The following is a 24904-nucleotide window of genomic DNA, read 5'->3' as shown; positions in this document are numbered from 1 at the left end:
AATGCTGAACTTTATACAAACATCACTAAAGGAAGTCAACAGAACACAGGAAGCATGACAAATCTAGGGACTGTAGCATGAGTTGCAGCAGAAGGTCCACATGATGATATTCAAAACAGAAAAATCCCACTCTGTAGACTTTTTGCTCTGGAACAAAAAATCTTTACCTGACTATAAAGAAAAACAAAACAGAAAACCCACAGAAAAACTCCTCAAGCCATAAGTACATTTTAAATTTGTTGTGGCAGACAGTCAGTACAATCTACCTTGAACCTTCTCCCCCACAAACTTAGTCACTGTGTAGTTAAACAAATATTAATAATTGAAAAGTACACAAAGTGATTCTAATCAAGGTATAATTAACAACTTCACCTCAGTTTAGCAGCTGATTTTCAGTTGGCACTAAACCAACAGGAGCTTGAAAGAACCTACCACAGGGATAAGATTCTGAATAACCTTGTGAGTTACTAGTTGGCAGCTTGATGTGACCGTCAGACTTCAAAGGCCCCTTTCATAAGAAAACAGGACAAAAGCAGTGAGGTCTCTATCATCATTTATGGTAAATAAGATAGACAAATCTACTACATACTAGAAAGCTGATGTAAGGAAAAGATGGAACTTTGCATGAGCTTCATCAGCGTTTCAGGAGGCCCTAAATTACCCAGTATCTTTATGATTAGAAGATGACAGTAATTTGGAGTGGCAAGAGCACAGAATTTGGAGTTCAGTAGCACAGAAGGACCCAGACAGAGTTTCTGCTATTTTGCTATGGGTGGATGCTTGAGAGCAGACATCACCACACTGCAGTGGAGCATGTGCCCAAGTGCTTTATGATACCTGAAGCAAACAAGTCAGTCTCCCATCCTGGGCACACACAACTCCAACTCTCTTCATTTTCTGCTGCTCAGCCTTAACAATTCCTATTTACCTGGTCATGAATATACAGGCAAAACTGACAGTCCCTGCTATCAGTGTTAGAGTAATTGCATATTAATGCCTAATGACTAAATACACTGTTGATAATTACGCCATGTCAAAACATAAAGATCTCCCCCTTACCAGAAATCACCGATGAAAAACCAGCAAGGATGTACTGCTTAAAATTAACGTAGTGTGAAATGAAAAGCACAGGCCTTTAAGTGGAAAGCTGTCTAATGTAATTTTCACAATTACCATTTAATTTAAGAAGCAGATCAAAGAAATGCATCATTTACATTTTCAAACATTAAGTTTTAAAGATCAAAGACCTCTAGTATTTCCAGACTGCATATATGTGAGTGACTTGGTTAGAGTAATGAATCTATGCAGAGGAAGAACATGAGCTGCTCATTTGCTCTGTGCAGCAGTTTCCCCATCATCTGAGTTTAGAGCGAGTGGGAACTGCAAGCAGCAGAATCAACAAGTACTGACAGTACATATAAATAAAAGAAAGGGTCTTCAAGATCTAAAAAGGATTATACTAATTTTATTACTGCTGGAGAACTCTGTCTCTGAAACCAGCCAGTGTTTCAGAGGTTTCTTCACAACTCCAGCCTGACAGCTATGATTTAACAGTGCTTACACAGTGCTCCAGTGCTCAGGGACACCTGGGACAACTCCAGCTTACACGATGCCTCCTTCAAGTACTTAAAGGGGCCCTACAGGAAGGCTGGGGAGGGGCTCTTTAACAGAGAGTGCAGGGATAGGACAAGAGGTAATGGTTTTAAGCTGAAATAGGGGAGATTAGATGTTAGGAAGAAATGTTTTATTGGGAGGATTGGGAGGCACGGGCACAAGTTGCCCAGAGAAGTCATGGATGCCCCATCCCTGGAGGTGTTCAAGGCCAGGTTGGATGGGGCTTTGAGCAACCTCTGTGGAAAGTGTCCCTGGCCACAGCAGTGGGGTTGGAACCTTATGATATTTAAGGTCTCTTCCAATCCAAACCATTCTAAGATTCCATGATTCTCTGATGTTCCAGAGGTCATTAAATACATCACTTCATTGTAGTGTTTAACCAAAACCATGTCTTCATGACAGTGCTGTAGCCTAATTATGCCAACAGTTAAAGAGAGAAATGTACTATGTAACTGTTCCAAAGTATGTCAGTTTGATTCCATGTAGAAATATCAGCAGCAGAGGTGCTGCTTTAATGACTGCTAGGAGTTGCTGTAACAGACCCTGGTCAAACTCAGTGTAAAGTAGAAAGTGTCCTGGCACTTATAACCAGGAAACTATCAAACTTATAGTTCATACTGAAGACTCATACATACTTCTGAGCACCTTCCGAAACTGCTGCTTAGAATTCAAGATTAAAACCAGACTTTTCTTGGCAGAAAACCAGAGAACATCACAGCCATAAGACCTACGCTAAGAAAAAAAGATGATCATTTAAACTGAACCAGTAAACAGGTGCTTCTTGTTGAAGTTGTGAAGGTAGGCAAAACTTCTCTGGCTAGGCTGAGAAATGTGACACCACCACATGTTTCATGCGTAACAATATTCAGTACCTGATTGCTGGTGTTATGGTAATATTCAGTCCCCAGAGGCTTCCTTTTTGTATGCTAAGATTGTTAATACACCATGCTGCCCATCAGTCTGGTCCCAAACACAGGATGGAGTTTTATCTGCGCCTTCCTTATGTTACCTATTTCCCTTCCAAATCACAGGTTTAAAACTAGTTTAAAAATATGGAGGGGGCGTATAACGCTAACATTGGCACAGTGACTTTAATTCTTCTATCACGCTATTAATTCTTGTATCACTTGAATCCTTTTATCACATCTAATACAGGAAAGAAAGGGGCACATGAAATCCTCATACCTACCTCTAAACATGAGAGGATTTAAAGCAGCTTTCTCAAGAGAAGCTTCTCCAACAGACATCTCCTGGTGAGGATGTTGCATTCTATGACTAAGATGATCAGCCATTATACTTCTACAATAGTTGAGGAGCCTATTTATTACTACTACACTAGGAAACAGCCTTCCTGACAGACAAAAGAGGTTACATAGAAGCAAGTTTCATACATTAAATCTTCTCCCACAAAACAAAAAGATGAGCAGTATCCAGGCTCTTTAGATAATGAAAATGATGAGCTGTGTCTGGCTGCAATCAACTCATAGCATCCTCATCTCAAAGGACATTTATGTTGCATAATGCCATAGAATACGTGGGCATTCCTGCCAGACCTAAACTGGTTCACATGGATTTCTTTATGACAGCTGCCACACTACTTCCAATTCCCAGCCTACATCAAGCAGGCAGGCACAATCAAAGCTGTTAAAGGTCTTAATCTGCATCTATGACAAAAATTAAAGCCACTGTGTGCAACCTAAGCAACCTAGAGTAATCAGCCCAGCTCCGGAGACCTCAACACAGGAAGGACATGGAGCTGTTGGTGCAGGTTCAGAGGAGGGCCACAAAAATGTCCAAAGGCTGGAGCACCTCCCATGTGAGGACAGGCTGAGAGAGTTGGGGTTGTTCAGCAAGAAGAGAAGGTTGTGGGGAGACCTGAGAGCAGCCTTGCAGTACTTAAAGGGGGGCCCATTGGAAAGATGGGGACAGGCTTTTTAGCAAGGCCAGTTGTGACGGGACAAGGAGTAATGGTTTTAAACTAAGGGAGGGTAGATTTAGGCTGGATATAAGGAGGAATTTTTTTTACAATGAGGGTAGTGAAACACTGGAAAAGGTTGTGCAGGGACATAGTGGAGGCCCCATACCCTGGAAACATTCAAGGTCAGGTTGGATGGGGCTCTGAGTAAACTGATCTAGTTAAAGATGTCTCATTTCCTGCATGGGGGTTGGACTATATGATCTGTAAACGTCCCTTCCGGCCCAAAACATTCTATGACTATAGGCACCAGCAGGTGAAAAAAATGGTTAAATTGGCTAAAGATTGATGGATGTCATATCTGCCTCCATCAGCAGCTGGCAAAGACTGCCCCTTCCTAAAGCAGAATATATATCTCTTGCCTCAAGAGGAAACAGAGACATATGCTTCTTTACTTGTGTGGAGAAGCACATGCTGCAGATGGGATGAAAAGAATCTAGACATCCAGATCTCTTCTCTGTACCCTCCCCCCCCGGAGTAATGTCTGTTTAACAGAGCAATGGATTCACCCGTTCCCATCCTGTGCAGTAGCGCAAGAATAAACATAAGATGTGACCGAACCACAGCTGCTGCACAGCTGGATTAAGGATAACACTCAAAAGGAATTATAAAAAAAAAAGAAGACCGAGCTGAGGAAGGCTGGTATACCTTTAAAACCAGCCAAGACACACCAATATCCTTTCTTTCATTCCTCTGCATCTGAAAGGTAGAGAGACACTCGAGGTGTCTTCTACTGCCTGAGGGATACCTTCCACTATCCAAACTCCTCAGCTGATCACAAGGGAAAGAGAAAACAATCTTGTGAGTCACTGTTGGAAATCTGCACTGCTGAATTGCATCTAACCCATCTACTCATCAGGCACAGGAAACCAAATTAATGCCATCCTCCTGACCACGTCTGCTGGTACATTGGGAAACGCTGCTCCAACCTTACACTGTTGCCACGACCACTAGATATGGTTGTGACAAGAGACTTGATCACAGGCAAAGACTAAGTCTTGTTGCTGAAATGGGTATATTAAGTGTTTTGTGTTACGTCAGAATTAACACCATTACACCGAGAACCAGACACAATTTAATGGCATTCTTCCTAACTATGGTGTATCAACAGAAGTTTAGAAAAAGAATATTCACCTTTTTACTGTAATTTTCAAGGGAAGGCAGCTGTCATGAAGAAAGATCAAAGATTCCACTGGGAAATGGAAGGCCACAAGATTTTAGTTGCCACTTAAAATATATATATTAGAAATTCTTAGCTGGGGCGGTAATAAAGAAAAAAAAATAGAAAAGGAAGCAAGGGTAAACACATTACCAGATTTTTCAGCCAGGTCTAACAATAGGCTTCCATGCCCCATGGCAGGCAAAGAAGATGAGATACTGATTTTATAAATACATTAGTGAAAGAAATTAAAATAAGTTAAATAAGAGACTCAGAAATTCAGAACAGTGTGAGACTGTATTAACCCAACCTTTTAAATGACCAAAATGCAAAACAAATGCAAAAACCCCAGATTTAAAAGTCAGTAAGCTCTACAAAATGTCATAATTTAAATACTTATGAGGTAAGAAATTTACTCCAGTAAGAAGGAAAAGCAGTTATTTACAAATAAACTTAGGTGCACATTTCTCCTCTCTCTTTCTTTCAGCCTCTCTCCTCTATCATTTCCCCACAGCACACAGCTCCCAACCCCAGCCACTTGCACATGAAATGCAGAACTTCCTGGAGTCTTTAACGATGCTCTCAAATAAGGTTACAGCCCATGTCTGTAAGACCTACCCCAGTGTCACAGAGGACTGTTGGATGCGCGAAAGCCATGTCATTAGTGAGCAACTCAGTCTGTGCATTTCAAAGGAGATTTCTGCTCAAAAAAGAAAAAGACTCATAGCTGTGAAGAAATACCCTCCTGAATAATCATCGAGTTGATGTTTATCGTATCAGGATGTTGGGTTTTTTTTCCCTCCACAGCATCAGACAAATGTCTGTGAAAGATCTCCAGCTGTACCTGGAGCTCATGCCTTCATCCTCACCCCCATCACCTCATACTCGCCTTCCAGTACATAAAGGGGGGCCACAGGAAAGATGAGGACAGACTTTTTAGTAAGGTCTGTTGTGACAAGACAAGGAGTAATGGTTTAAAACTAAGGGACATAGTTTTAGATTGGATATAAAGAAGGCATTTTTTACAGCGAGGATGGTGAAACACTGGAACAGGTTGTCCACGGAGGTAGTGGAGGCCCCATCTCTGGAAATATTCAAGGTCAGGTTGGATAGGGCTCTGAGTAACAGGATCAAGCTCAAGACGTCTCTGCTCCTGCAGTGGGGTCAGACTAGATCACCTGTAGATGTTCCTTCAAACCCAAAGCATTCTATGAGTCTGTTGTTTTCATTCAGTCCAAACAAAAGCAACTCCATGCAACCTCTGTATTGAATGCTGAGAACTTGCAATAAGAATGCCCATCTGATGTTTAAAACAAATATTATACAAAGGCAAGAACTTTGTAGTTAGTAATAGAGTCAATGTCACTTTGCTACAACCCCTTCTGTTTGCAAAAGAACCTGTAACCAAATGTCTGGCCAATTTTTGCTCAGGATTACGTTTTCAGGTGCATCAAAAACATCCATTTTGCCAGTGACACTGTTTAGGCAAACAGAGCATGGTAACACAAGGAAGAAAAGGGTTTTCGTAGAGTTGAAATGTGGCAATACCTGACTTGGTCCCCAGCTTCACCTAACCTGAAATAGTATCCAAGCAAGCATTTTAAGACAGTGTAAAGGCTGTTGCTTTACACCCCACACCTCTTTAGTATCAAATATGGATTTTAATTTTTCTTCCTCTTTTCCACACACACTTTGACACCTGGTTTTGTTTTATTGTTTTTATCACTTTATGATTTACTAGTGACACAGTCATTTAACCGCATAGAAAGTCTCAGATCAAGTTCCACAAGCTAGATTTTTCAAATTCTTTTCTGAAGGAAAGAATAATAAATAACAAATAGTGGGGACAATAAAGTACTTCCAGGAAAAGAATTTGCAAATAACACTGGAGATTAGATCTGGGATTAGATTGCACTCCTGAGGGCTCACGATGATCACTGCAGAACTGCTGGCCCAGATGGTCCAATGACTCTGAAGGACCACCTCCCAACCAACCAAACTCAGGTTGAGGGAGTTGTTTAGCCTGGAGAAGAGAAGGCACCAGGGAGACCTTAGAGCAACTTTCCAGTACTTACAGGGGACTACAGGAAAGTTGGGAGAGGCTCTTTATCAGGGAGTGCAGGGACAGGACAAGGGGGAATGTTTTTAAACTGAAAGAGGTGAGATTTAGATTAAACATTAGGAAGAAATTTTTTTCCTCTGAGGGTGGTGAGGCACTGCCACAGGTTCTCCAGAGAAGCCGTGGACGCCCCATCCCTGGAGGTGTTCAAGGGCAGGCTGAACAAGGCTTTGAGCAGCCTGATCCAGTGGAAGGTGTCCCTGCCCATGGCAAGAGGTTTGGAACTGGGTGATCCTTAGGGTCCCTTCCAACCCAAACCGTTCTGTGACTATTATACACCAGCAAGATTCAAGGGCTGCTTCTGTCACAGCAGAAGTCAGCATATAAGCATATCAAATGCTTTCCAACACTTTGGCCAAGAAACACCTGATAGACCTTCTATTTAAAACAGCTCCAACTGTATTTGTAAGCCCTACAAAACCTGTCCTGAAGAAGTTACTAATGGCTGGAAGTCAGCCTCCCTAATTCAGGTGTCTAGCTTATACCTAAACCCTAGGCACATAGCAAACAGCTCCGAAGTCATACTAGGAAGAGCCCAGCAATGGGCAGAAGCAATTGACTTGAGGGGCCTTCAGGGAAAGAGACTGCTTGTCTAAATTCAGGTGTCTGCCTTTTCATCTCACTATCTTGGCTGCATCCCAACAGGTAGCTGCCACCAAAAGGCAAACTCCACCATCACCATCTCTTCCCTGACATAAGCACCAGTGCCCATCTTGCCTTCCAGGAACTGAGGGAGTACCAAATACCACAGAATAGGTTGAGTTTCCACCATCAGATGAACTCCCTGAGTCTCATCACTGGAGGGTCAGTCAGACACTGCTACTACCACCAAAAACGCAAGAGAAGGTCATGCCAAGCACAGGAGCTTCAGTGGCACCTTGTTGTGATAATGGCCTGGCATTAACACCAAACCACATTGTTGTGGGACTTGCGTACTACGAGGAGAGCTTGGCCCAACACAAGGACAGTTTGGCCCAACACGAGGACAGCTTGGCCCAACACGAGGACAGCTTGGCCCAATACCTAACACTTTCATTGTCTGTGATAGCTGAATTCATCCCAACACAGATATTGCTTTAAAGCTGTGTTAGATTACAATGTATTTTACTTTTTTGGCCAATGTAGTAATAACTATTTCTCAAAATTACTACACAGTTTCTTTTCTAACGGCAACGACTCAAAGCTGAATCCCATCCAGAAACAAGAGTTAGGACTTTCACATGAGCTTATGCAAAAAAATGTGCCAACACGCTCAGCACTGGCAAAAAAAAATAAAGCAGGTCTTATATCCTTATGCCCTTCTAAAATAGTCCCAGAAGCTTTGTACCACAAATACAAAACACTGTTGAAATTAAGTTTCTTTATTCGATGTAAGACAAATGAAAGTTTTACAGCTAAATATCCAACTGGAAGCAAGCACTGTCAGATCCATACACCTCTTTTCATTGGAAAATCAGAAATTTAGCACTATTCATAAATGCTATGTTTACAACTGTTTGCAGAAGCTCACAGCATGAGGAACTAAAGAATCTATTTTAAAGTAGCTTTTTCACTACCTTCCTTTAAAGTTAGTTTTTAACTTGGACTGACAGTATTCAGATATGTGAAAAACAGCAAAACCAAAACACTCCTCCTAAGGGAATTTGACTAATACATTAGGTGTGTCAAGCACACCTTAGACAAGTAGAAGCATTTCTAGTACAGTGGGTCTGAGGGCATGCGCTTTTCATTAGTTTGTTGAAGTCAGAAAGTCCATTTTAAAAATTATAGTTAAAAGTTATGTTAGTCTCATTAAGCAGAAAATGCTGAGTGGTAAAAAAGTTGTTTGTGGTTGTTTGGGTTTTTTTTTTAACAAAGCAGAATATCTCCTCCAGGACTGGATAAAGGAACTTCAAATACAAGGAGTGGTAGGTACAAAAAACAGCTGGAATGTATCTGGTTCTTACAACGCAGTAAAACTAATGTGTTTTCCAAAAGCTCAGCAAGGTCATCATCCCATGTAGTAGACCCAAGTGCTCACTAAAAACTTAAAAATTTAGACCAAAAAAAAAAGATGTTTGACAAAGAAAAGATGCTAAAAGGGAGTCCATAGAAACGGGAGGTGGGGAAAATGCTGAACATGGAAATCATGATCACACCTCCGCCCCAAATTATAGGAGAAAAAAAAATAAAAATACATGACCTCACAAAAGTGAGGAAAGGATCGGGTCAGAGTTCAAAAAGGAAACAAACAAAAAGACATGAGGAAAAGAACAGAAGTAAGCCATGACTAACTGTATTTGGTAACCACAAAATACAGAACAGAACCGAAAAAAGATAGGTCAGAACTGCCTGTAGATCCTCAAGCTGCAATGCATTTCCCCAATGCAGAAGATGTACCCACTTCTATAGTCAATAAGTCAATTCTTCCTCTTAAAGTGCCTGCAGACACTGCTTTCATGCGAAATTTTAAAACAGCATTTGAAACTACAAGAAAAACTATCCACAAAGGAAACTACACTGCAAACTCAGCTCAAAGTCATGCACGCCCATTGCACAGGACTGTGTGAAGACTTTGAGCATCTCCAAGAAATCTGAATATGGACTTAACCTGAAAATACATGAAACCACCTTGCAGAAACCAGGAAATCAATTTTACTCTCAAGTAAAACTCAGTCCCTTTTTTCTCTTAAAAACACATCACTAAATGCACAGACACCTTTCCTGAGGTCTGGCAAGAAGGGGACAAGATAACAGAGAGAACAATGTTCAGCCAGATGGAACAGGTACTACTGCCACCCTCTCCTTCTAAAATAGTATTGCCAGTCCTCTTATATGGTGTTTTGCCACAGTGCTTTCAGGGTCTGCAGCCCGTGGAAAACATTACTTCTAGGATTACATTCCCACAGTATTTATTTTGCAGTATGTATATTTATGAATCAACTCATATTTATATATTAATTGGATAAACTTCAATTTACTCCATGCAAGGACTCACTGCCAAGAATCTATACACAATAATAAAATATTGATGCATCCACCTAAAGGCGGGTTAAATACATCCCTTATGTAGCCATGAGCCAGGACTTTGGCAGCAGTGCTGCAAGAAGTTCTCCAGAAACCAGCCCACCCAGGTTTTATGACTTGACAGAATTACCCAGTATCAGACATGGTTTAAGAAACACTATATATAGATTCTGTTTTTTCAGTCACACATTCTTCATGCTGACACCATCCAGGACATCAACTGGCTCTCTACACTCAATCCCAGAGTACTTTACCCAGCACCGAGAAAAACTTTCACATAATGATTAGTCTGGCTGAAATAAAGGTACCTACAAGAAAAGATTTGAGATGTAAGACTAGTCTTCTATCTCTACAGTTATTACTCCCATCTGCCATTCCAGACTGTATGTATTAGATTCATGCTTGGGAGAGAAAAAAAAAAACAACAAAATAATCACTGAGGTAAGATCTCTATGCAAATACAGGGAAAACATTGCTGCCAGACTTCTCGCTGCATTTGCGGAAGCCATAAAAATATACAGTAGAAATGCAGATTTCAAACAAATAGACACATTTGGTGACCACATGTCAGAGACCATCACTGAATTTGATTGCTGTACTGTTGGTCCAAACCAAAAGATTTCAGTAAGCACTCCTGGCTCTCAACTTTTATCCTCAAGCTGACTTCTTCTACCAAGCTACTCTGCAAATCTGCGTTTTTAATCTTCTGAGCAGGCGAGGAGGCGGGAGGGTGTACACACACATTTGTCCTGGAAAAAGACAAGAACAACAGCCCCCAAATGATTTTCCAACATTCAAAATGTAATAGATACTCTTGAATCACAAAGGAACATAGTTTTGCACTCTGAAAAGCACACTGTAATGCAATGATAACTGAAACTGTTAGCACACACAACAGTGTTCAGATAGATGAGGCTGTTTCACTGCCTGTTTAATGGCCTTGGCAGACGTGAACAGCAGAAGTACCTTTAGTTACCATCCACACACGCTGAGCCCGCTTTCTCTATTGCTGTCTATTGAAAATAACAAAAATCTTATCTTGCTGCACAAATCCTAACAGTGAAACACCTCTCTCCATCAACACTGAGTAGTGCTAGCACTGGAAATGACATGCAGTGTCCCTGCGTGAAGAAAGGTCTTGGATACCTGCTTGTGACCAAGACTGACACTCTCAATGATGGAATCAGATGAAATTAGTAGCTCTCAGAACACCTGACGTCAACTACTCTAGACAAGTTACTACTAGAAGAAATCCAGCTCCCATAGAGGCCTCATAGCAGCTGGTGATATTCAGAGTTACCTGGCCCAACGCCTATTTTTCGCTTCAGTGGATTTATCAAGGTTGTTCCATGTGCTTTCCTACAGCTTTGCTGCTTCCCTCTAATAATTTTTCAGGCACATGCTCGCTGCTCACCCTCCCTCGGACAGGATCTGTGCATTCAACTACTGCAGGGGGAAAAAAAATAAATATTCAAGTCTTATTTGCCTCAGGGCACTCTAACTAAAGATTTACAGACTTGGTGGGTCAGGTTTCAAGTCGCTTTAGCAAACAATTTCAAACCCCAGACATTTACCTGAGGATTAGGGTTCATTTAAGACACAGAGCAGGAATCAAAAGCTAAGAGGTTTTACACAAAAAGAGCACACACTTTTTTTTTTTTTTTACTTTCTTCAGCTCTTAGAGAGGCATTACCCCTCAAGTGGTGAAGGGTGTTTTTGGGGGAGAATGACCACCTCTCCCCTTCATTCAGAAGGATCAACACCACCTTGGACTGCAGAGAGGAAGAGGCAGACTTCCCTCCCCCATCTTGAGGCAGGAAAACAGACTCGGCAGTCTGGGATATTTAATAGCTGGGGCAAGAATGCTTTGGTTTTGAGGAACAGCTTTTGGCTTGCTTAAGTTATAATATGGAACAGAACACAGTAAAATAATTTTAACCCATCTATTTCTAGCTTTGGCAAACACAGCTCTACCTTAGAGAAACTATTTCTACATTGCGGTGTTTCAGTGTTTTATTCTGATCTAAGCATACACCATCTGCCCAGCTGAGGTGCTAAGTAAAGGCCAAGCCACACATGAGCTTGACCAGCACCAGTTGTTACAGGCAGAGCTAAGAAAACTTCAGAAGTCCCAGATGCAAAAAAAAATAATGCCACTAACCAGTGCTGGATAAGGGACATCTGGAAGAGCCAGTTTTACACAAAAAGGGACTCCTCTTTCCCCAAAAGAATTAGATGTCCTCAACAGCCTGCTCTCCCAGAGTGACTAACCACCTCCAGCTGGAGTAACCGATACAGAGACAAGCAATGATATCCCCTTCCCCAGTTCGCCACAGCACACAAAGCACATTTTGCAAGAGGTTGGGGACTACGCTTGAAGAAGCCTATGCACTGTGAAGATTACAGACCTGCCTTGCCTGCATTATCATAAAATATGCCTCGACACGAATCTGAATTAAAGAACAAAGTCTTTCATTAACCAACATCAGATATCAAATGCAATTTTTTGTTGCTATTACTCTTAATCAAGTTGTTGGTTGGTTTATTAATAGCATAAGAGCTGGGATCAAATGATTTTGCTCCCACCACCCAGTGGAGACTCCAGCTGGGAGACTCCACAACATGGACATTCCAGCTGGGAACAGGCAGAAGAGGGATCTGACCAGACAATTTTCTCTCACCGAAAGCCTGAAGAACAGATGCAGTGAAAACTTTTGATGTTTCGGGGTATTCCCCCTGCTCCAAGATCTGACAAATACAGCTGCACAACTACCTCTACAGAAAGCCCTCAGCTTCAGAGTTTCAGCTCAGTTTTTCTTTCTTTTTTTTATTAATTCTGACTCCAAAAAGCTCTGTATTGAAATGCAGAAATATGTTTATGCAGATTTCATTAGTGAAGGGAAATTTTAACAGTTTACAAAGAGTTTTTTGCTTGTTCTTTTAAATATATAGTAGCTAGTGTTTGTATGCTTTCATCGTCCTCTAATGTCAGGGGAAGCTGGCACACAAAACCTTACCAAAACATAAGAACTTCAAGTTCATAAATATTTGGAAGTCTGCCTCATCTTTAAAACCAATTGCTTAATCATTAGGACTCACAGAGCTTCACTCTCAGGCATGTACACACCACTGCATTTCATCAGACCCACAAAACTTTGAGACATGTCTCACTATTCTAAAAATACCTTTACTCTTCTCATACAGTAACGGCAATGGTTGGATTTGGCTTTTTAATCCATAGGGATTTAAAGAGTAGAGACAGGCAGACTATCCAAAATGCAAACTTTATTTCACAGGGAAATAAATATTTACATTTCCTTCAACATTAGAGAATTCATAACATCCTGTTTATCGATATCTTCAAGATTTTAAGTCACATTACTTAAAATAAAAGGTTACTTGAAGTGGTAAAAGATACTTTAAAAGGAGAACAGCTTTCATGTATCAGAAACAAAGCAGAGCCACACAGATTCGATGGGGAAGGGCGGGAAACTGAACATAAGATTTTCCACTATACAAACAGAACACGCTTTACACTGACACTGCTTTGCTAGTGCTCCCATGTGCTACCGGCAGGCAAAGAGGGAGCCCTTTGTAGGAACAGCATAACCAGCAGCATCAAACTAACAATAACAATAAGAATCCCCAAAGCCTTCAAATAGGCTTTTCAGCAATGATATTGCACCACGTTAAGGAAACTATTTAAAATAAGCTTTGCCCATTTCGAAAAAGCAATGCAAGATATGTGTACGTGAAAGAGGAATGCTTTAATTATGCCAACTCATGGATAGCTCTTACCAAACTGACACTTGGGAAAGCCAGGACTGCTTTAATTACCTACATTCACAGTTAGCACTTACAAAATTGACACCTGTAGAAGTCAGTTGCGATACCTCGCCTAGGGTACTCTCAGCTCAAAATTTTCAATAGATTTTAAGCACTAGATGTCACCGTTTTACAGAAGAAACAAAGAAGCTCTGACTCGGGTCTTGACACTGTTGCAGTAAGATGGGGAGTAAAAAAAAGAGTAGCAAATTGCATATTTGCTCTTTCAGAGTTGCTAGGATAGACTTTTGACGAGTTTCACCTGGAGTGAATGGGTGCAAAGAAATAAGCTTAGGTTATCGAGCTGTTAAAATACACATAAACCAGCTGCTAAAGCTCATCTTTAAAAGCGCGCACCAACTCTAAGCGAGGCTGTTGGACATGTCTAAAGTTTCTGGGAACACCTTCCACGGCGCTCACACGTACACATTTGGGTACCCCTGTGTGTGACCTTCCCTACGTGCCAACATCCACCGCAACAGGGTGGTTTCGAGGGAGGCTACAGAAACACGGATATTTACTCCAAGCACTCTGTGCAGTCAGACGCTTATGTTTAAAAATAGGAGAGGAAGAAAATGACTGTGATTTCGGGTTACTCTCTGTCCCGGACTCTTTGCAGTCGGGAAGGAGTGCCTTTAATTCAGACTGTCTCCAAGCAAGCACTAGAGAAGTAATTTACGAGATGGCAAGGAATTATAAGCCTTAATTACAGGAAGGTGGCCCTCCCAACCTTTGATTTGGATTTTGGGGAGGGGGTGTTGGCGATGCTGCAAAGGGGAGATCTCTACAAGCTTTGGCGATGCCCCCTAAAACCAGCAGCCGCTGACAAAGACCCAAAGTTTGGGAGCTGCATCCTTACTCTCGTCCCAGGACGGGGGGCACCCCCCCCCCCCCCCCCGACTCCCCGCGGGATGGGGACGGGGCGGCAAGGGGCGATGGGGGACGGCAAGGGGCGAAGGGGGGGTTGTCACAGAGAAGAGGGTGACGCCTCACCTCTACCCATCGCTGAGCTTCGTCGAACGCTGCCTGGCAGTCGCACTCCGCGTCCTCTCTCCCCTCCATGGCCGGCAGTAAATGAGCGAAGAGGAGGAGGAGGAGAAGAAGGGGGGGCGGCTGGTCCTCCCGCAGGGTGGGGGCAACGGGGAGCAGCCGCTGTCATTCAGCCGCCTTCTTTTAACGCTCCCCGCTCCGTCTCCTCCCCCTCCGCCTCCTCCCCGCGGAGCTCCCCCTCCCGGGAGCTCGGAATTCGAAGGAGCCGCCGCGCTCCCCCCGCGGGGGCAGCAGGACTCGGGCTGCCTCCCCTGCGGCCGCTCCGTTCCTCGCCCTCCCGCCCCGGGGAAGCCGCTCCCGGCGCATACCAGGAATAGCTGGGGACAATCGCACCTTTCAGGGCCACCTGCCGCCCCCGCCCGGCCGGGGCAGCGGGAGCCGCTGGTCCCCGAGGGTCCCGCACGCCCTTGGGCAGCCGGGGCGGGGAGAAACGACCCCGCGCTTTGCTTTGTGCGGCGTCGTCCCGTTCGGGAACGAAGTTAGGAGCCTTTCCCGCTGCTTTGGAAGACACGCTTTCCTTTTTGAATGCTTTTCACGCACCCGTGAGGCAGAGCTGGGGCCGCGCAGCACAGCCCCTCTGCTTCCCTCCTGCCCTGGAGACCATCTGCAGTTTGGGCTTTGTCCACAGTTCATAGAATTATAGAATGGTTTCGGTTGGAAAGGACCTTAAAGATCGTCTAATTCCAACCCCCCTGCCATGGGCAAGGACACCTCCTGCTAGATCAGGCTGCCCAGGGCCCCATCCAACCTGGCCTTGAACATCTCCAGGGATGGGGCATCCACAGCTTCCCTGGGCAACCTGTGCCAGTGCCTCACCACTCTCATGGCAAAGAAATTCTTCCTTATGTCCAGTCTAAATTTGCCCCTCCCCAGTTCATACCCATTGCCTCTAGTCCTATCACTACAAGCCTTTGTGAACAGTCCCTCCCCAACTTTCTTGTAGGCCCCCTTCAGGTACTGGAAGGTCACTATAAGGTTCACCCACGAGTACCCACTGCTTTATTTTACGTCTGTGAAGTACTTCCACTCTGAAACAAGTTTCTTTGCGACACCACCCACTCTCCTGGGCTCAGGCTCAGAGCTAGGCATGGTGTTGTTGGTCTGACAGTTCGGCTTGACGATTCTAGTGATCTTTTCCAACCTCAATCATTCTGTAAAGCCCCATCCTAGTGAGGCCACCCTCAGCCTAACTCCTCCAAGTCTGAGGGGGATGGGTGCTGGGATCTGGACCCTATAATAACCCCAAACATTGGGTGCCTTGGGACTGGGCTATGCCCCAGTGAAGTTTCTTCCACCCTGACAGAGCAGCTCAAGTTGGAGCGGAGAGAGGGCAGGTGCACTGGCCAAACAGCAAAACCCTTTCTTCCAGTACAGGAGTGCACAGCAGACACACACAGAGCAGGAAAGTTTATGAAATACTAGGAAAAAGATCTATTTTCCAGAATATTCATGCACAACTTCAGACTTTTTTTTAAAAAAACCCACTTGATTGGAAGAGGCTGCCCAAGGAAGTGGAGTCACCGTTCCTGGAGGGGTTCAAAAAACATGTAGATCTGTCACTTTGCAACATAGTTTAGTAGGCATGGTGGTGTTGGGCTGATGGTTGGACTTGATGACCTTAGAGGTTTTTTCCAACCCTAATGATTCCATGTTTCTATTATTTCCTTTTAGCATTGTGTTTAAGATGATCTTTTTTCTACTTAAACTATTAATATTTTACTTTTTGTACCTCTTCTGTAAACAAAATGGAGTTGCTGCAAACATCTTCTGCATGTATGACCATGGCAAAACATATCCTGTAACTTTTGAAGGACTACTGAGAAAAGATAACTTAATATTCATACTGCATACAAATTAGCTTCTCTGTAAACAACCCTCTCAGAACAGGAAAGACTTCAGGAGATCAGTTCAAGAAGCTATTTGCAATCAATTTCTGCAGTACATGGACATTTGTGTTACTGGTGGCACATTTAAGAAGGAAAACTCAGTGACTCTGGCTGAAATAAGTTCTACAGGAGATGTTTACCATTTATTAGTTATACATAGAAGATATGTAGTTAGCTCCTCACAGTGGTATGATCTGAGACATCTACGCTAGAGTCAGTTATGAATGAAATGATAATCCAAGCTATAAATTCTATTTTTATCCTACTCCTTTTCCCTGCTCCAAGCTGGATCAGCCACAAGACCCTATACAAATGAAGAATTTGCCTTTTTCTTGAGTGGGAAGCCTGAGCACCGGAAAAAAAACCTCTCATCTCCCTATTTAACATCTATGAGTACAAAGGCTAAAAAGAAGTCTAAATAAAGCATGTGCGTGCTGCTACTGTTGGCTGACAGCACTTTGCGTAGGCTGTCATAGCTACACATTTTTCTGGAGAACTACTGCAGCCTTTCCCAGATTTTTAAGGTCTGCCTTTTCACTTCATATGAAAATACAATGCTTATACTCAAGTAGGAGGAAGTAACAATGAATGATATAAAAGCTGAAAAGCATTTGAGAATAAAATTCTATGAACCAAATTTCAGAAGAGGTCATGTTTAAAAAACAGTTTCCAAGTTCCAGCTTATTTATGGCTGTTTTATTTTACTTAATAGCAAATCAAATCAATTTTTCCTGTGAGGGTGGTGAGGCTCTGGCACAGGTTGCCCAGAGAAACTGTGCATGCCCCATCTCTGGAAATGTTCAAGGCCAGGTTGCATGATGCTTTAAGAAACCAGATCCAGGGGAGTTGGAACTGCATGATCTTTAACATCCCTTTGAGACCAAACCATTTTATGAATCAATGATTCTACGAATCAAGTGTTTAATGTTTCAGATCAAGTAATACAAGTAATTCAAGAAATCAAGAAATTTTATTAAATTCTCCTTCGACTAAGCTGCATGGATCAGAGCAGCTTCCAAGCTGGTTATTCATGAAGAAAGTTCCAACAAACAAATTTCTTCCCCAAAGTGAATTTTAAATCAACTGTCACAGATAATTTATCTATGAAGGCCCAAACAACTAAAAGGGTTTAATATTCCTTTGCGCTAAGTAGGTAAGTCACCAGACTCCTAGATCATAAAAAGACTACATATACTACACAGAACTGCTAATTGGTGGTGTCAAAAGTAGCAACCATAGTATGGTTCTAACTCAGCAACTGGGTGCTCCCAAGGATAAGTCAAGCAACAGTTTAAGTCATGTTTTTTTCATAGAGTTCTACAAATATTTGATACAATAATATTTTCTAACAAGGCAGCCCTCTTCCCTTTAGTAAAGACCATATTTATTTTTTAAGTGCTGGCTGCTGAGCGCATTTGTTTTCTAAAACATACATTTCAACACCTCATCTTCCTTCTTTCCTTAACTGAATCATGCAACCATGATTGAAAGGAAAGGGTATTGTACTATTAATTAAATTCTTACAGTTTCTCAATAAAATGGGAAAACTTAGAAGAGCTTGGAGTGATGCCGAGTGATTAATAGCACAACAGCTCCACTCAGATAGAAGTAATGCAGGTTCTGAGCATCACTTCATCATCATCACTTCACTCCTCGGTGCACCATCTCCATAAAGCGATGTGCAAGGCCAGTCCAGGCTGCAGGAGCTGAAAAGAGATTTCCTGGCAGTCACTAGCACTGCATGCCTCTGGTCAAGCCCTGCTCCACACAAAGGTAGTGAGGCTCTGGCAGGGCTGCAAGTATTTGGAAGTGGTGTTATTTTCCCACAGAGCTTGAGCTAGTAAGCAGAGATTGTACGGGTAAGGCTATGTCTGCGCATGCATCACCGAGCCAGAAGCACCGTGCAGCTCTGTCCAGCTCACCAGTCCCTGGTCAGGACTTTGCTGGACTGCATAGGTCATCCAAGTGTTTGTGCCCCACTCCTTGTATCCAATTTACACAGGTTCTGTCAATGTCAAAGATATTCCAGCATCTTGTAGATCCCTTTACTTCTTGCGCTGCTCAAGATGGTCACCTATCCCAAAGCACAGAATCACAGAATCAGAATGGTTTGGGTTGGAAGGGACCTTAAAGTCTATTCAGTTCCAATGCCCCACTGCCATGGGCATGACACCTTCCACTGCATCAGGTTTCTCAAAGCCCCATCCAACCTGGCCTTCAACACTTCCAGGGCAGGGCACATCCCCAACTTCTCTGGACAACCTGTTCCAGTGTTCCTGCACCCTCAAAGTATTTCTTCCAAACATCTGATATAAATATGCCCTATTTCAGCTTAAAACCATTTTTTCCTTGTCCTACCACTACACTCCTTCACAAAGAGGCCGCCCTCTCAGCTTTCCTGCAGGCCTCAAGGCATGGTCTTCCCAGCACTAGAAGAGGAAGACTGTTACATTGCACACGTTAGGTGAAACAGTATTTCTGCAGTGTGGTCTTTCAAAATTTCAGTCTTCAAGGGACCATGCAGTGAGCAAATACAATTCAGCATAAAGGCTGGTGCACCACTCTTCCTCTGCCACCTCAAATACTTAATAATCTTTTGAAAAGCAATGTTTACTAAAAGGTATCGTCTTAAGTATTGATAAACTGGAAATTAACACTGAAAGTAAAACAAAATAGAAGGAGGCCTTACCCTGCAGGACAACGGATTTACATAAAAAATGCTAAGCAAAACTACCACATTGCCAAAATACTAAGAATTCTTATTTATAAGTTTTTCTTAAGATTCAAGATGTATTTCTCCAGTGTAAAAACAAAAAAATCCCACTCCAAGTTCACTATTCTAACCTTGATCTCCTTTGTCATGAAGTCACTTAATTGATTGTAATAATTAAAGATCCAGTTCTGAAGTCATTTTGCAATAAATAATTGCACAAAAACAGAGCCCCTCCCTTTTATTACCTAAACCCAGTGAAATCATCTGAACATTGAAGAGCATACATGGTGTGAATATTTCCCTACAGCAACAACTGATGTAGCGAGTTTAACAGCTTTGAACTGCACTTCCTCTTCCTTTCTTTCCTCACTCTTCCCCCAACCCTTACCTACTTAAACTATGGCTTACTCCATATGTATTCTTCTGAGTCACCTTTAGCATAAAATATGCAACATCCCAATTAAATTGTGACAAGTCTGATTTTTCTGACATTAGCAGGAAGACAATGCAGCTGCTTTGGTTACTAAAGCACTGAATTTTTATTTAAAAGCAAGTTTCAGGGCTTTACTAATGAGCATGGTAACATAAGGCAAGTCTTCACAATGCTTCCTTTTATTGGGGTGAAAAAGTGCTCAAGAAGAGAAGCTCATTAGTGTTGTTCCCCTCACTTTTCCAATCAGCTCACTTACAGGAAATAGACCCTTGTTGTTAGTAGACTCTCCAGGTGAGATGTTTTAGATAGACACTCCAACTTTTACTTTGGAGTTCAAAAGATGTTCTTAAGTGATAAACTCCCAGGCCTCTTTCTTTCCTATAAAGAAGGAAACCCTGCCAGATTGCTTCTGGCATACTCCTATTCCTTTTTCATGCAATGACAATTGACAGAGAATGAAAGCACCCTCTGCAACACAGAGGGTTCAGTTTCCATTGGCAGAAATCTTGATTGGAAGCAAACCTGAATTATTTCATTTCAAAGCAACAAATAAGGAATATTTTTCTGGAATGCCAAAAGCATGTGCATAAACCAAAATCAACCTTCATAAGAATCCTAATGTGTAAGATTGCTTAGCCTAAAAGCCCCTCCAAGTCTCACAAATCCCCAAATCAACCAAGTTTTACTAATTGAAGGGCAGAAATTTGTCAACAGTACCTTAAGATCCACTGGGTGAGGTGGGAAGGATGGCACAGGGAAAAGGTATCACATAGCATTCACTAATGCCACCTGACAAACTTAAAATAGATATTCCTAAAGGGGAAAAAAAAGTAAATGACCATCATGGCTATCTGAAAATCTTTAGTTTGTTCTTGTTAACAAAACTTCTTCACAACAATCATTACTTCTCTATCATTTATTTCAGTTAGGCGAGAACATTGCTGTGTTCACCTGCATGTTCCCTCTACAGTCCCACCGTCTGAACTAGCTTTAATTACTTGCGTGCCTTTTTTGGGGCAAAAAATCCATGTTGCTTTTCCATACACACAAATAGCAAACATCAGTTTAACTAAAGATTTTTAACAATTTATTAACATTATTAGGCTTGAGAAACAAAACTTTTATTCAAAATGTAAGGATCAATATTTTAAAACGTTAGTGCTCACCAACAGTAAGAAGAAACAATCCTTTTTCTGCCTTTTTTTTTCTTCCATATATTTATTTATAAATAACGCACTGCAAAAAAAAATGCCTTTGCCTTTTGAGTCACCTGGCAAAGTTTTTATAATACTCTTGTATCATTTTAATTAAAAGATGCAGATAGCCTCATATTTCAAGTTTTTACCCGTCAACATACCACATACTCCACTCAAAATGTTATCTGTGAATGATACAAATGATAATCCTGCTCTGAACTAACTCATCATTGTTATGTTGAAATATGACAGACAGAAATTCCCAAAATTTTTAAGGGGGTGGAAGGGGAAAACTCCACCATATACAAGTCTTGCACAAAATGCATGCGTGTATATAAATTCTTGAAGTTGCTTTAGGAACAAGCAGCAAGATAAAGCAAAGACAAATGCAAAGTTTATTCCACATATGCTACAATTAATCAACATGTTAGGTAAGTATCAAAATTTGTACTATTAACATATGGCAACAGTTTTATTGTCACAATACATTGCAAGAGATTATCCCCACTGGAAAAAGGCTTTTAAGCTGCAGACAGTGCAATTGCATTAAATCTTAATTCTTCTGGGTCACGTTCCATGAATTTCTTGCAAACTTCTATTGCATCCTAGGGAAAAAAGTGAAAAACACAACCAAACAAAAAAACACCATAAATAATACTTATTTTTAAAAAAGCCCCAAACATAACTGAAATATTAAGATATGCTATTCACAAACTATGCTCAAAATGGATTTTTTCATAAAGGATTACTAACTAGTGTGCCAAATCTACATAAACTGTATTTCTGATCTGAGTTACCACTATGCATTATTATTTACAGCACTCATATGGGCAGCATAAGAGAGGAAAATTTGTGTGGAGAACTTGAGCAAAATTTATTTTTGTGACTGAATATTCCTTTGTGCAACAGATGTGTTTTGTCTGACTTTCTAAAAGCATCTCTGAAGTTTGCTTTTATTGGTGCTGCTGTATTCAGAATTATTTCCTTTGTCTCAAGATGAATCTAAGCTGTGTGGGGTAAGTGAGAGATTACGAGTACTTCCTTCATCTAGCTTTAGGGTGCAATCTGGAGAACACATGGTATCAGTAATATGGAAAAAAGCCACATATGAAAAAAGAAAAGCTTTACCCAACTTCTCCCCCTGCCCAAACAAGCACAAACCATACACAAACTTCACTAACATTAGTCGATGCTACTAAACTATAGAAGGTTTTGTATGGTTGTGTTTCAGTTTCTTTGATTTCTTCCTTTTGTAAAGCTAATCCAGTCTTGATACCATAAGAGTCAGGTCTCTGCATTGTCTTCTCTCAGCTTCAACTTTGCATCAGTCTGTGGGGATGCCAGTTTACCCTTCCAATTCAGAGTATTCCTTTCCAATTAATTTCTCAACTAAACAGCTTCTAACACAAAGTGGCACCCAAAAGAAGCCATGAAACTAGAGAATAATGATGATTAGCAACTGTCAGAAAGGAAATTGACTTTTGTCTAGCATGGCACCTTCCAAATTACAAATAAGTCAAAGGAAAGAGAATGAAAAATTACCCTAAGTTATCAATCCAATGACTTTGTCTCGTGCAATTTTGAAGTAGCAAGGGTATATGAAAATCTTAGCACAGAAGAAAAGTCAATCTTATCTTCTGTTACAGCCCATACTTCTGACATCTCCTGTTACGACGTTAAGTCTGTTGTTCAGAACCACAACACGAGCACTTTAAAATCCCTGATTTAAAACTGAGTAAACTTAATTCTGTCTCACCATCCCACTAGTGCTACTGCTTGTCCAACCATAAACATAGCAAAACTTCTGTGTAAATATTTTTTAATAATTTTTGTGGAAATATAGCAATAACTTTGCATAACATCATTTCAGGAAGTTTTCTATTCCTACCTCTAAAAACGAATCATCACTAGTTTCCCCATGGTTTATTGGAAATGGCTTGCGTCCATCTGTTGAAACAAAACAGAATTGAACAACACATTTACAAAATTAGAAAAGCTTCATTTTATCAGTTAGAACTATGTGAACAGAGTTTTTGCGTTTCACTTACAAAACACTAGCTCATTTTTCATAAAAGCATCACACATGCAGCTAGCTATTCCCTGGTCTCTCCTCCACTCCTGACGACAAAATCAAATTCAACCGATGAAATACTGTTTTTAATACCTTAATTGAAAACTTTAGGGCTCCAAGTTGCAATTATTCTAGTACTGGTATAGTACTTCAGTTTTTCAAGTAGAGAGAACAATTTCGACTAGACATTATGGATTTACATCTGTGGTCTTAAGACAGCTGTGAGCAGGGACTCCACAAGAGAAGAGAAACCCAAACCTACCAGTTTCAAGAGTTTGGCATAACTGAAATGTTACTCTCATTTAAAATAAATAAGCAAATAAACCTACTAAGTACTTACACAGCATTTAAAAATAGTTGTTAGTTATTTTTTTCTCCATTTGCAATGCAATAGTGCTATTAATCTCAGCATTTCTTAAATAATTTTATTCCTAGAAATAGATTTCAGGTTACTTGTTAAGAACTAACAGCATGAGAACATATGGCGTGATATCCTAAGTATTTGCTAGACCAAATTCCCTTTTGTCTCTGTCCTTTCTTTCAAAGGCTTTGCCCTTCCCAAGGATTCCATCAAATCTGACAATATTTCCAAACTACATTTTCCATAACTAAAAATAGATTCGACATTAGAAAACCTTGAGATTTACACAAACAAGAGGGTGTTCATTATTGTAACCACCATGACTGAAGAAACAACAAGGCAAAACCCTCGGAATGTGCCAGGGATATGGAACTGATTGTTTTTCTGTACTTGAAACTGTACCGTTGCAAGCCAAGTTTGATTTTTATCTTTTTTTTCCAACATACATCTTGGCAGAACAGCATTTTAATTCTATGTGCCTATAAATAATGTGTTTTCTATGGCAAAAACATCATAAGCATTTAACACTAATGTGCTTCCTTAGCACGTTCAGCCTGCCAAAGCCCAATTGCTGGCCACAGTAACTGAAGTCAGGGAATTAATTGAAAAACCTTCTCCCATTTTCCTACTTCTAAGCACTTTGGTGGTTTTTTTGCTTTCTTCTGCTGGTACAGAGAGAAGGTATTTTAAGAACAAAGGAAATAGCAGTATTGGCACTCCACTATACAGTTGAGCTAAATGACTTTTTGGTTTTTTTAATTTAAGCAAAAAATTCAAGTGTTTTATTTTGCATCATTCTTATGGAAGATAACTAAACATGGTAATCAGTCTGTAGCGTGCTAGTTAAGCAGACCAAACTCATACACAACGAAAAGGTAAGATGGAAATAGTAGCACACAATAGAAGAACAATCCATCCATCACATCTGGAAACTGTACAGACATAAAAAATTTACACTACATCCTGCAGCACTTGCCTCATTGTTTGATCTACTTCACTGACAGACATACAGCATCATAAAAACACAGAAAGGTGTGACTAATGTTCTTGACTTACTACTGACAATACCCCTTAGATTGCCTTAATATTAACATATGCACTTCTTATATACTGTTTATGTTGATGGCATGGCTTAATTCCATGTTGATTTTCAAAAGACTGAAATTTTCTCACCATAAAATACTGAAAAAAAATGATGTTAGGAATGACCCGTGACTTGTAATTTTAATATACTGATTTGCTAGCATTCCCAAATGCCTCCAGCAAAACCTAGTTGCCCAGCAACACATCTAAAACTGAAGTCATTAGAGAGTATCTGAGCAGAACTTGATGCTACACAATCTAAAGAGGGACAAAATAGCTGTAATACAGAAAACAGAAATTACTGGTTTACAGTTAACTATCTAGTGACCACAAAAAAAGTAGAAGAAAAAACAACCAGCCTGTAACAAATGAGTTGCAGAATATTAGTATCTGCCTCTATTCTAACCACATAA

General features: G+C 41.1%; 2 protein-coding genes across 17 annotated transcripts in view; both read right to left on the bottom strand.

The window, feature by feature from the left end:
• The window catches only part of LMO7 (LIM domain 7), a 145571-nt gene extending 130692 nt beyond the window's left edge, over positions 1–14879 (bottom strand). For 4 of the 16 annotated variants that reach the window (XM_054063686.1, XM_054063697.1, XM_054063714.1 and 1 more), the window contains exon 1: positions 14692–14876. In XM_054063686.1, the coding sequence (XP_053919661.1) occupies positions 14692–14760 (69 nt within the window). In that variant the 5' untranslated portion in view covers positions 14761–14876. Of the gene's footprint in view, positions 1–14691 lie in introns of all 16 variants that reach the window. The other 12 variants (XM_054063782.1, XM_054063738.1, XM_054063746.1 and 9 more) reach the window with 9 other exon arrangements.
• A 5057-nt stretch (positions 14880–19936) lies between these two features.
• UCHL3 (ubiquitin C-terminal hydrolase L3) overlaps positions 19937–24904 on the bottom strand; it is a 32792-nt gene continuing 27824 nt past the window's right edge. Inside the window, exons 6-7 of the mRNA XM_009556038.2 lie at positions 22865–22923; positions 19937–21581 (exon numbers count right to left, since the gene is read on the bottom strand). Of these exons, the coding sequence (XP_009554333.1) occupies positions 21498–21581; positions 22865–22923 (143 nt within the window). The 3' untranslated portion in view covers positions 19937–21497. The remainder of the gene's footprint in view (positions 21582–22864; positions 22924–24904) is intronic.

Source organism: Cuculus canorus, chromosome 1 (assembly GCF_017976375.1).
Source record: "Cuculus canorus isolate bCucCan1 chromosome 1, bCucCan1.pri, whole genome shotgun sequence".
Classification (NCBI taxonomy): Eukaryota; Metazoa; Chordata; class Aves; order Cuculiformes; family Cuculidae; genus Cuculus; species Cuculus canorus.
This window is presented reverse-complemented; position numbering and strand designations above follow the sequence as displayed.